The following is a 13,363-nucleotide window of genomic DNA, read 5'->3' as shown; positions in this document are numbered from 1 at the left end:
TGTTGCAATAAATGTAAAAGAAAATGTATGCGGAAGGGCGCCAATTTCAAACTCATAATAAAAGTAATTAATTATAGAATTTTTTTTTGTTGCAATTTTGTTTCGTTTTTATTAATTTTTAGCTTGATATTAATGTGTTTGTTTTTTTTTAAGATTAAAATAACAAAGAAAACCATTATTTTGTTAATTATTTGCTTTTTTATATGTAGTAGATTTTGTTTTTGTTTTAGAGTTGTTTGTTGTTTGGATCAACTTCAAATAGAAATTACACATTACACAGAGTTTATTATATTTAATTATTTATATATTTATATGTATATTTTAGTTTCTCTTAAGATTTCTTTTCAAATTATGGTATTTATTTTTATATTTTGTTTTAATTTAGAAAAAAAAAGAGTAACGTGTTTAAAGAAAAATAAAGTTAGAAATATACATATATGTATGTGTATGCAAGAAGAAAAAAAACAAAACTTTAGCAGCCAACAAATTACAATTGTAATGATTGCAGTGCTTTAAAGTAATGCTTTAAAATACTTCATTTAAAATTGTAATTTATTTGCTAGTTAGCTTTACATTATATTTTTTTTACTTTTTTTGTTTATTTAATGTCCAGCAGCCTCAAGATAATAAAAATTAAACAAAAAAATTGTGTGTGTATAGAGAAATGCAAACAAAAAATTATTAATTTAAATACGATAAAAAAACACAGTTAAATAAAACACACCCTAGTGATTAAAAAAAAGGAAAATAAACTTAAAACTAAACAAAGAAATCAATAAAACTAGTTTTTTAATAAAAAAAAAATAAACACTCCCCTAAACAGTTGAAAAATTGTAGTTTCTTTTAACTTTACTTGCCTAAGGAGTGTTATAAACGTTTAATTTAATCGATTTTTTTTAATGATTAGCTTAGACTTGAGAAAACAAAACCTTTAATTTTAAAAATTTACTAAATTTATTCTCTTTCTTTTTTTTTGTAAGTTTTATTTATAGTTCAAGTTAAAAAGTTTGCATAGGACTGTGCTAATTTTATTTTTAATTTTTTTCTTTAATTATTAAACCAGAAGTATAGAAACAATTTTTAGAAAGCAAAACATATCTTTTTTTAACAGTTAATATATGTTTTAATGCAAAAGCCATGTTTCAAATTGTGTAAGCTCTAGTTGTTATATTAAGTGTTATTGTTGTAATGATTTTATTAAATGCGGCAAACTAGGGAGAAAACTATTTATAATTTTTAAAATATAAAGCAAAAAAGAGAATTTGTAGAATAAAGTAATATAAGAGAGCTTAAACAAACACAAAATATAAGCAGCAATAGAAATATTTTTCTTCTTTTTTTGCTAAATTAGGTTTCGTTTGTTTTAAGTGAAAACGTAAAAAGTTTAATTAATTTTTATTAAAAAAAAAAGAAAGAAATATGAGTTTTTGTTTTCTTTACACTTAACTAGGTAAATTGATTTTGTTTGTTATACGAGTTTCTTTTTTTTATATTACGTTTGTTTTTTTCTTTTGAAATATTTGCTGCTGTTCTCTTAAGATTTTAAATTTGTTTTTTATTTAAATTTTACTGATTTTTTTTATTATTTTTGAATTTTGTATGTTGCAAATTTGTTTTTTTTTAATTTCTTTTATTATTATTTTTCTTCTGTAACATGCAGCTTTATTTTTATTTAAAACTGCTAGCAAAACACAAAAAACATAACACTCATTTTTGTTTCTGCATCTTTTAGTTAGATGTTCAGAGTACAAATTTGCCAAATATAATACCAAAAATTACAGCAGCAATAGCAATTGCTATATAAAACATTGGAATTTGATTCTCAGCCATAACAGGAGTATAGGGTTCACCCATGGGGGGTTTAGAAGGTGAAGATCGATTTCTGATTATTTCCTCCTGAAAATAAACACAAACATTAAAAAATTGTTAAAAAAAATCAAAATTTAAAAAAAATTAATTGTAAAAAACAACTTACCTTTACTTTCAACAATTCTTTTCTCAAATTACTGTTTTCTTCCCTTAACTGTCTGAGTTCATTTGTCTGCCATTCAATTTGATCCGAATTATCCAGATTAAGGATCTAAAACAAACAATTCATGTCAAATAACTTAAATATTTCAAACCCCAACTAAAACCAACCTTTTCTTCATTCTTAACTTTAAGAGGTAACGATGCCTCAGTTTTAACAGCTTTAACAGCGGTTGCTGCTGTCTCTTCACGATGTCCCTCTGGCATTTCAAAAACACACTTCAATTTGGCATCCATAAAGTGTTCTGGTGGCAATTCCTTCCACTTTTTTTGATTGGATATTTAACAACAACAAAAAAACAAACAAAAATATTTAAACAAATTTATAAGAACTTAACATTTGTGTAATAACGTCACTTTTAAGACAAATAACAAACACAAAAATAAATCAAAACTAAAAAAAACAAATATTTACAATATTTACATATTTGTTGGGATCCTGTGGTTTTTCATTTGAGGGGCTCACAATACTTTGCACCATAAACTTATGCTTATTTTTTTCGAAAGGATCAAAATTGAAGGGTTGCAAACAAACTGTAAATGAGTTTGAATATAAAATATTATTACTAAATAAATAAATTAGTTGCAAATAAAACAGCAACAAAAATTACTTACTTTCAACAGAAACGCTATCATTTGGAGAAACGCAACCGAAATTTGGACGTACACAATAACGTTTTGGAGCGGTTGTTTTAATTTTAAACAAAATGGTTTCGTCCGATGGATTCGTAAGTTTAAGTGTTGTTATAACTGGACTAGTAAATGGACCTTGAAATAAGTGTAAAGTATGTGATTAATAGATTTGTTAAAAAGTAAAAAATTTTAATAATTTTTGTTATCTAAAAAATTTTATACTTAAAAATTAGAGTTTTTTGAAAAATTTAGTTTTTGTCTTAATATTTATACCAAATTCGAAGAAATACAGCTAGGCCACTATCGGAACTGTTGCGCGCTCCTATTCATGGAATAACAAAAACCTTATATAATGTTAACTGAATGCATTAGTTGTACAGAAACCCTAATTTCTAAGAATTTTTCAAACATTGTCTGTGATCACTCCCAAGATACATATTAAGATGGCCTCCGGTAGGTTAGTGGTTAGTGTTCTAGTCTGGTAGACCGGATGTGGTGGGTTCGATTCACACCCGTGGCACTGTTTAAGGAGCGCACAACAGGCCCGATAGAGGCCTAGGTGTATTTCTTCGGATTTGATGTGTATACATCCACCTTTCAAACTAACTAATTAACTAAGATCGGCGAAAGCCTGACAATGACAAAGAAAGTGCTCCAGAGCTTCTCTACATGCTCAACATTCGTCTAAATCCGCACGCCCTATTTTATAAAGCTCACAATCCTATGTATAAACTTAAAACAAATACGATTAAGCTCAAACTTGCTCATTTTGAGGAGGCTTCTCGTCCTTCTCTCCTAAGGTTCTACTCCTTTGGTACTTGTGGTTCTATTACCAAGTGACCTGACACCCATATGATGCAAACTTTACCTTTGTGATAGTGTGACCTAAGACTTGCTTATTTTGAGAAGTTTTCTCGTCCTTCTCTCGTTAGGTAATACTTCTTTGTTACTTGTGGTTCTATTACCGAGTGGCCTTTACCTCTGTGATAATATTCAGGATAAGATTATTATATTCCAATATGGTCTTAGATTTGACTTTATCCCCTGATCACCCTAATTTCCTTCTGTAATTAGGTAAACAGTTGTTGTTGTAACAGTTTTCCTGGGACCGATATTTCATTCCTGAAGAAAAATCTGTAACTGGGAAGACAATCTTTGGTTCAGTGCGACCCGGGTCGTTACGTAACGTAGATCCAATTGTCGTGGAAACGAAATGATGAAATCCTGTTTATTTCAGTCTCTGGGCCTTTAATATAGAACACTGGAACTACTTTGTTCCACAATTTAGGGTCATCCTTGCTCTAATGTCCCGTTTGACCATGACCTTCTATATGGGATCAGTTTTACAAAGTTCGCAACATATTAAGTATTTAAAAAGCGATCGGGCATGTCCGATTATTGTGTATAGCCTTTTAATGTGTCCAGTATACTACCTCTTTTGGTCAGTTCGCCTTAAGTTAAGAGCCGTTGGGTTGTATGTGTTGCCTTGTATCTTATATATGTATCCTTCAATGGGTATTGTTTCCAGAGCCTTGGTTGACGTTATATTTATGTCACCACTTGTACCCAAGCAGCATAAACGCTAATCTACATGTACTTCTTCTTCTAAAGAGCATAACTTAAGAGTTTGGGTTTAGGTAAAAAGATTTGCCACTCAAAACAAGTTGTGAGTGGCTCCATGTGATTACGGTCCCATTGTGATGCCCTATAACTTAAGAGTTGGTATAATTACACTTTTATAAAGCAAATGTGTCATGGTAGATCTTACAATATTGCAAAAAAATGTCTAATAACCATGTCAACTTACAATTTACTTGTCTTGCAACATTCTAACAAACTTGAACAACAAAAATTGTTAGTTGTAAGATATGACAACATTGTATACGTAGCTTATGCTATGTATACACGGTTGTTAGATCTTACAATGTTAGCAGTAAAATGTGTAGAAAATGATCTGACAACCGTGTACCACGGTTATATAATATTGCCAAAAATGTCTAATAACCTGTCAACTTACAATTTACTTGTCTTGCAACATTCTGACAACATTGTACAATAAAAATCGTTACTTTACACTATTGTTTTTGGAGAATGTTGTAAGATATGACGACGTTGTATACGTAGCTTATAATACTTTGTATACGTAGCTAATGCTATGTATACACGGTTGTTTGATCTTACAACGTTGGCAGTAAAATGTGTAAGATATGTAAGATATGACAACGTTGTATACGTAGCTTATGCTACTTTCTATACGTAGCTAATGCTATCTATACACGGTTGTTAAATCTTACAACGTTGGCAGTAAAATGTGCGGAAAATGTTTAATAATACTATCAACTTAAAAATTTTATCTTGCAATATTTTCGGTGATGGTTTTTCTGACAACGTTCCAAAAGAAAAATTGTAAGTTAAGACGATTATTAGACATTTTCTGAACATTTTACTGACAACGTTGTATGATCTGATAACCATGTATCACGGCTTTTAATGTCCCATTTCATGACTATGGACATAGTGGTCTTACTACGTTCGCAAAAGTTCTTACCATTGTTTTTTGCTAATAATGAAAATGAAAACATATTTATCAATTCACAATCGGTGTTGTATGGTTGTAATGTAGAATGTCGTATTTTTTTAATTGATTTGTTTTTGTTAAAAAAAAAAAAATAAATTAAAAATGTTTATGAAATGTTTATGAAAATACAACGATACGACATCGGTTGTAAATGTGTCTGTGTAAATAAATACATATTATAAAGAAATTTGAGGTAATTTCTTCGGTGGTGTGAACGAAGCATTAGTAATAAAATTGATTATAAGAGGACAACAAAATTAATATTGTCATTACAATATTTGTATAAAGATTAGACTTTTGATAATCTAAATGGGTGTGATTAGATTTTAACTTTACAATTTTATATTAAAACCTATAAAAAACTATAGATTATGGTAACTGAAGCATGTATTATTAAATTTAATAAAAATAGAAAAAATAATTATAATAATGACAAATTAATAAACACGTCATATTAAATACTTTGTACATAGAACAAGGAAAAAAGTAACAAATGCATTTGTAGTCAATCTTAGATAATACAACAAAAAATTAAATTATTAAATATGATTTGAAAAAAAAAAACCAAGACAAATTTTGTCACATTTTAACCGCACACAATAAAAATAGAATACAAGAGGCACTTAAAAACACAACGTACAAGAAAAGAAGGTGTTCAAAATATTCTTAATAGAATAGAATGGAAAAAAAATATAAGAATATTTTATTAAAAGTGGAACAAGTTTACAATGAACAAATAAATGTTTGATAGTTTTAGAGGAAAAGGACAAATACAGCAAGAAGAGAAGAATGATTTGTATTTGATTTATAATAGATTTTACTATCAGACAAAAGTTGCCAAAATGTATGTGATAAAGCAAAACCCTTATGACTATATATATATTTTTTGTGGCTAAAAGACGTCATTTTATGTTAGTCATGTAACTACACCATTTGCAAAAGAAATTTTAAAAAAACACTATTTCCAATTTAGAAAGAAATTTTTTTATTCGAACTCGAGAATATGTATTTGTAATGACGTAAAAGAAGTCAACTAATGGATCGCGTTTCAAAATGTTTGAAATTTAATTCCCCAGCTAGAAGTGTTGGCAAACATCAAACAGCCCATTAAATTGTCACGCTAAATAAGTTACAGGTGTAGCAGGTGTAGTAAGCATGAAGACGTAACATGAGTGTGTTTTTTAATATAAGAAAAAGAAACAACAAATGCAAAAAATGAAAAGAACTTGAAAGAATCATCATCATTCATTTAATATTTGTCGACCTCAAAAACCAAAGAATAGAAAAAAATTTATATATAAAACAAGTAAGAAGGGCGAGGCCGACCATATAATACCCTACACCTGTTCAAAAAGTAGAATATGATTAAGTTTTCATAATAAAACATTTAAGTTGTACCTTGCCTCAGATATACTTAAGCAATTTATTGTTGAATAAAACATTTAAGTAAAATTTTGAAGGGGGATTTTATAGGGGCTAGGGTCAAATGAAGCCCTATTTTAATTATGGTGTTCATGAAGGTCATCAAGGCTAGAATAAAACTTGGTTTTGCAGCTTTTTATCTAGTATATTAAACATAACTATGAACGTGAAAACCCTATTCGGGGGGTTAAGTTGTATAAGGGCTATGTGAAATAATGGACCGATGTTAACCATTTTCAATAAGCTTCGTCTACGGTACCTTAGAAGATCATATGGCAAATTTCATTGAATTATTTACAAAATTGCGACTTGTAGTTTGATTGCAAGGTTTACAAGCCCTATTCGAGGGTTCAGTTGTATGGGGGGAATAATACACCGATCTTAACTATTTTCAATAGACTTCGTCCCTTGGACAATAGAAGATCATATACCAAACATCATTGAATTTTCTTTAAAATTGCGATTGATTACAAGATTTACAATCCCTATTCGGGGGTTCAGTCGTATGGGGGCTAGGTGAAATAATGGACCGATCTTAACCATTTTCCATAGGCTTCGTCCCTGGGACAATAGAAAATCATATACCAAACATTATTTAATTATCTTTAAAATTGCGAGATTTGATTTGATTACAGATTTACAATCCCTATTCGGGGGTTCAGTTGTATGGGGTCTAGGTGAAATAATGGACCAATCTTAACTATTTTCCATAGGCTTCGTCCCTGGAAGATCATGTAACAAATTTCATTGAATTATCTTCAAAATTACGACCTGTAGGTTTACATGAACGGGCAGAAGGACGGATATATCTAAAACGACTCAGAAAATGATTCTGAGTCGATTGCTTACTTTAAGGATGGTATAGGGCTAATATTATTGTGCGTTACAAACATTTGCACAAATCCAATAAACCCTCCCCACTAAGGTGGTGTAAGGTATAAAAATGAACACAAAATTTAGTGGAAAATACTTTATTTCTCAAGCATGTACTCTATATAGGGCTGGAGGGTGTAAAAAGAAATATATAATATTTATTTTTTTGGTGTATTTTTTTAGTGAAATAGAAACAAAGGCAGCAAACTCCATTTATAAAATTTGAAATTTAATTTCAAAATGTTTAAGTTGAAAATTAAAAACTGCAAAAAAATTATATATGAATTATATATGAACTTTTCATATATTGAATGAAAATAGACAAAAAGTTCACTACATACTATTTATAACAAAATACATAAATTCCAGGTTACGTTTTTTTGTTTTGTATATTTCTATAAATTATCTTTAAGTGGAGATTACTGATTTTGCTACATTACGTTAAAAAAAAACATGAATCACACTATTTCTACTATAGAAATAGGTTCATTTATAGAGAGGCAACAAAATCTAAATAAAAAACAAAAGACCAAATTAAAAACAAAAACAAATCAAAACATTTCTACTACAAACACAGGCCAGCCATATGATTTTTGAAATTTGTCTTACGTACATTAGTGTAACAAAATAGAGTGAGTGAATGACTGAGTGGGTGGTTCTTTGGTTGTTAAAGGGATAGATAAGGTTAAAATTCAACGCAACAAAATATTAATCATAAATGTGGCAATATAATTATTAGCAACAACAATCAAAACACAACTACTGTGTTTGCAAAATAAACAAAATTTTGAAAACATGTAAAAAAAATTTTAAATAGAATGAAAAATAGAAAAATATGGTGGAAAAAAATAAGTAAAAAATAAAAGAAAATATTTAGTATAGAAATGGGAATATATAAATTTAAATCGTACAATATAAAAACAGAACACGACGTGTTGCATAAACGATGACAACATTATTTGTTTTGCACCAAAAAAAAAAGCAAAAGAATAAAAGACAAATTATAACAAGACGAACAAAAATAATATAAACTGAAAAGTAAATGACCTAAGATTTAATATATACATACAAGTATTGTATAAACATGAAAACAACAAACTCAAACATATTATTTGACAATTTAAAATTTTAAAACTTATTTCTTTTGCATGCTTCTTCAATTGACTGAATACATTAATGTAACAATTGTTATAAGTTTTAACAAAGACAGACCGTTTTTTTAAATTAATAAAAGAAAATATTGTTTAGTTTTTTTTAAGACATACTTGTTTAATTATCTTTATTATAATGTAAGGTTTCTTGGTTTTATTTTTCTGACTTTAAAAAAACTATACACAAATGTTGCATTTGCAAATTGAATGTAGTAGATATGTATGTATATTGATTTTTTTTATGTTATTTTGCTTTACACAACCCACAAAACCCTAACAACTGCAAAAATAAAACCCACTAAATATTTACTTTGGAAATAAAATTCCTCGAATATAAAAATCTAATATTAACAAATAAACAAAAACAAAATGTAGAATATATTAACCTAGTAATTACTCAGAGAACTATGAAATTTATTTTAAATACTTGTAGTATACAATGAATTAAGGTATACAACAACAACAGCAACAACTAGAAGAAGAACAATAACAATAAATGTTAGGCACACGTCACACATGAACCCACTTTATATTTGTATGTAACTTTTTATAACATACGTTGTTCGTATAGTATATGTTCAAATAATTCACTTGCTTAAAACTTTAACCTCAAAATATGATAAAGGAAATTATGAAAAGAAAAAACAGGTTTTGCTTTGTTTATAAAGTTTTCAAGCGATTGAATAATATTTTTTTTTTATAAAAATGTACTAATAAGTTTTAACAACTTGAAAAATAAATGTAAATTTTAAAAATTATCTGTGTAAAATTTTTTGAAGAATAATGTGGTCTCCGGTGGGTAAGAGTAACTCTCTGTGTAAGACAGGATATCGTGGATTTGATTCTTACCTAAGACACTGTCAAAAGAGCGCACCAATGAAGGCCTAAGTATATTTTCGGAAACACCTAACTAATAAATGTATAGAAAACGCTTAAAAAGCATGTCTACTTACATAAATTAAAAGTTCAGACAAATTTCTACACATTTTTTCTACCAACGTTGTAAGATCTGACAACCGTTTATCAAAGTTTTAACTAAAGAACTCTCTAACGAACGAACAAACTAACTAACTGAGGATCTATCTGAGAAACCAACTAACTAATTAACTAACTAAGGGCGGGTTTTTCTGATAAAGATAATCTTCATTCTTTGGTTAAACCCGGTTTAATATATGTTTCGTGTTTTTCAGTAATCAATAAAGTTACTTTTGGCACCTATGCTGCATTTCAATTTGAATCGAAATTTTCTCCGTTTGGCAACTTTGGTATTCTGCATTGACTCTCCGCCAATTCGAATTACGGACGAAATGCAGAATACAAACAATCGTAATGAACTGAGACGAAATGGATTTGCTTCTTCTTTTTCTTACGATTCAGTTTTTTGTTGGAATAACATTATTCGACCATTGCGTAACTGAATTCGCAAATGTAATCGAAATGCAGAATAGGGGTGATTATCTTAGTTTAACTGAGTGTAATTGGCCAATTAAACCTAAGTTATAAGTAAGAACACACAATCAACAAAAACAATAAAATAATGAATTCGGAAGAAGAAAAACTTAAAATTTTAAGTAAATAGTAATTTTATGATTTTTTTATCTATATTATTACTGTTTTAAATGTTTATTTAAAATTTTTCATTTTACAAATGTATTACATATTTGCAAAAAACAGCTGTTCTTTGTTTATGTTTTTGAGTGAAAAGTTGGCAATACTAACAAAGTTTACTGAATTTAAATCCATAACTAAGGGCGAGTTTTTCTGATAAAGATAATCTTCATTCTTTGGTTAAATCTGGTTTAATATATGTTTCGTGTTTTTCAGTTATCATTAAAGTTACTTATGATCTTAGTTTAACTGAGTGTAATTGGCCAATTAAACTTAAGTGAGAAAACATAATTAACAAAAACAATAAAACAATGATTTCGGAAGAACAAAAACTTAATATTTTAAGTAAATTGTAATTTTCTGATTTGTTTTGATTTATTTATTATTGTTTTAAATGTTTATTTTACATTTTTCCAAAATTTTCCATTTTTCACTCAAAAACATAAACAATGAACAGCAAAAAACAGCTGTTCATTGTTTATGTTTTTGAGTGAAAACTTGGCAATACTAACAAAGTTAACTGAGCTTAAATCTAAAACTGAAAAACACAATCATCGGTTATAGCCCGCCTAAATTTGTTCCGAGTTTAATCTAACAGCAAGTTAAGCCTAGTTTAACTGATGAGTAAGAAACCCGGCCTAAAAAACACAATCATCGGTTAAAGTTCGCCTAAATTTAATCCGAGTTTAATCTAATAGTTTAACTGAGTAGTAAGAAGCCTGCCCTTAATCATTAAATTACCGAAAATAAAAGACTAGCCTTAATTTAATAAATAAAATGCATTTTGATCCGCTAAAAAAGTTTTATACAAACAAATTTACACACAAACCTTATCTCACGAAAACAAAATCAAAACAATATTAAATAATTTGCCCATAAACTTAATAACATCCTATAACATATATGTATACTATATGCCCAAGAATTTCTATAAAAGAAAAGAATTCAAACACTACTTAAAGATCACTTTAAATAACAACAGATAAAAGAAACTGTTGAATAGAATCTACCGTTAAAGATTCAGAAAACCTTTAATTATTCATTCTTAGAACGCTCGCCACCGTAAATATATATTTCAAATCATTTATTATTCATTTAAGCTAAAAGAAACAAAAATAAACAGCATATTAAAATAATTTATTTACTTTGACACTGTTTAAATGGTTCTTAGTAAAAAAAATTAACACAAAATCTAATAAAAATGAAACAACAACTTGGAATGCTTTAAGTTAAAAATAAATGAAAGCGAATGTTTGTTGTTTTTTTTTCTTTTTGCCGTTTTCATATTTCTGGTTTGCTAATGAATATAAAAGAAATACATACGCCCTTCTAACCCAGTGAGGAATATAATGTTCTAAATCTAGACAAAATACAAAGAATTAAACAAAAAACAATAAAAAAATTATAGTCTATTAAGGCTATATAATACTCTACACCAAGAGGGTTCAGTAAAGAGTTCTGATTAGAATCATTATTACGTCCGATCATTATTGAATTGGTTACCGCGATTACTATTGTTATGAAATTTGTTTTAATGTTAATGACTTTCAGAGGGATTTATGAGAGTACGCCATAACTTTTTTGGGCCTAAAATCAGTTGTGCAACGAACTTCAAAACTAAACAAACGGATTTGTTTTAATTGCTTCAAAACCAATATCTGATAAACTTTAAACCGTTACAAACATTAGCATAAACTCATTATACTCTCGCCTCTGTAGTATGGGGTAGGGTATTAAAAAAGAATCGCCAAAACAACACGCACACATTGTCATCATCTACAATCAAAATGACGAGGAAAGACGACACAACTAAGCAAAGTATGCAGACGCAAGACGACATTCCTAAATAATTTACAAATTTTTATTATTAATTAGTAACAGCATTAAAATTATTGAATTTTTATTAATTTTTCAAAGGCTCTGTCACTGGCATGTCTGCTCGCTGGCTACTTTTGCTAAGGCAATTTCATTGGAATAGTTTTTTTTATTCCTTCAAGACTTTGCTTCCTTATTATGTATGTTTTTTCCTATGCTTATTCTTCTTCCATTTTTTTCTTTTTTTTTTACTTACCAATAAAGCGCAACTCGCCTGGTGGGTCAATGATTAGCTTGGCTCTAAGCTGGTCCTCAGTAAGGGCCATGTTGTTTTCTTTTTCAGTTAAAATATCTTTAAATTAATACGAAAGAAAATTAGTTTTCCTTTTTTTTGCAAAAATTCAATTAATTTGTCTTTGCTGCTGCTGCTTTTCTCTGGTTTCTCCCTTCTGCTTTTAGATTTCTTTGCTTTCGTTTTTATTCGCTGCGTATGACTGCAGGGGAATTTTTGTGCTTCGAAGTCGAACAGAAGAAAAAAAGTGAACTCGTTGTCTTTAGCTTTTTACGGATTTTGATTTCTTTTCGTTTTCACACGCCGGGTGTATTTATCACTGATTTTTTATCGCATTTAAAAAAAGAGTACAACTCTTAATCTATGTATTTCTAAATGCAAATTATATTTTCCTGAAATTTGCACAATTTATTTTAATTGCTTAAACGCACAAAATAAAATTTTTTCCAGTTTGCTATAATCCGTTTTGCGTTTTCACATCAATTTTTTTTTGCTCTCTTCAGTTTTCCTTTTTGCTTCAATTATTTTTGGCAAATTCGCATGCGTCATCAATACGTTGCCAGATTGTGTGAGATGTTATATATGTTAATAACTTATTTGAAAGTATAGATGGAAAAAATCATTAGGAGTTAATTTCTTATTAAAAAAAAACTACTATTTAAGCTAGATTATTAGTTTATAGATTAATATTTTGTTTATTAGGCTAATTTTATATAGATTAAAACTGACACGTTACATATGGCATCTCTAAGATTTGAATGATTCGTTGTGAATTCGCTGTAATAGGAAGTGTTTGTAAAGTGTTTATATTAAGAGACAGGGTTGCTTTTAGTTTAACAGTGAAAGAAATAAAAGTAAAGTTAACAAAATGAGTAAAAATATATATATAATTTAAAATTTAAATTAAATTGTCGAAAAATCTTATAGAATTTATTGAAAATTTTAAAATATTCAAATTAATTA

General features: G+C 28.3%; 1 protein-coding gene across 2 annotated transcripts; it reads right to left on the bottom strand.

The window, feature by feature from the left end:
* Positions 1-579: 579 nt before the first annotated feature.
* On the bottom strand, positions 580-12,898 carry LOC111687433 (vesicle-associated membrane protein/synaptobrevin-binding protein). Of its 2 annotated transcripts, none has more exons than XM_023449874.2 (6): positions 12,365-12,898; positions 2,644-2,796; positions 2,444-2,562; positions 2,140-2,292; positions 1,976-2,080; positions 580-1,896 (listed from the first exon to the last, which is right to left on the bottom strand). In XM_023449874.2, the coding sequence occupies exons 1-6, from the start codon at positions 12,432-12,434 to the stop codon at positions 1,741-1,743; spliced, it is 756 nt and encodes a 251-aa protein (XP_023305642.1). In that variant the 5' UTR covers positions 12,435-12,898; the 3' UTR covers positions 580-1,740. The 2 variants fall into 2 exon arrangements, with proteins under 2 accessions (XP_023305642.1, XP_023305643.1); XM_023449875.2 differs by having other exon boundaries at positions 2,453-2,562.
* Positions 12,899-13,363: the final 465 nt, after the last annotated feature.

This window comes from Lucilia cuprina, chromosome 3 (assembly GCF_022045245.1).
Source record: "Lucilia cuprina isolate Lc7/37 chromosome 3, ASM2204524v1, whole genome shotgun sequence".
Lineage (NCBI taxonomy): Eukaryota > Metazoa > Arthropoda > Insecta > Diptera > Calliphoridae > Lucilia > Lucilia cuprina.
The sequence above is the reverse complement of the archived record's forward strand: the minus strand, read 5'-3'. Positions and strand labels throughout refer to the sequence as shown.

Excerpts from the sequence above, each read along its gene's own strand:
- LOC111687433 (XM_023449874.2), bottom strand. The coding sequence starts at position 12,434 with ATGGCCCTTACTGAGGACCAGCTTAGAGCCAAGCTAATCATTGACCCA. Across the intron at positions 2,563-2,643 it reads TGATAGCGTTTCTGTTGAAA|TTTGTTTGCAACCCTTCAAT; the intron begins GTAAGTAATTTT and ends ACTCATTTACAG. Across the intron at positions 2,293-2,443 it reads CCAACAAATATGTAAATATT|TGGAAGGAATTGCCACCAGA; the intron begins GTAAATATTTGT and ends AATCAAAAAAAG.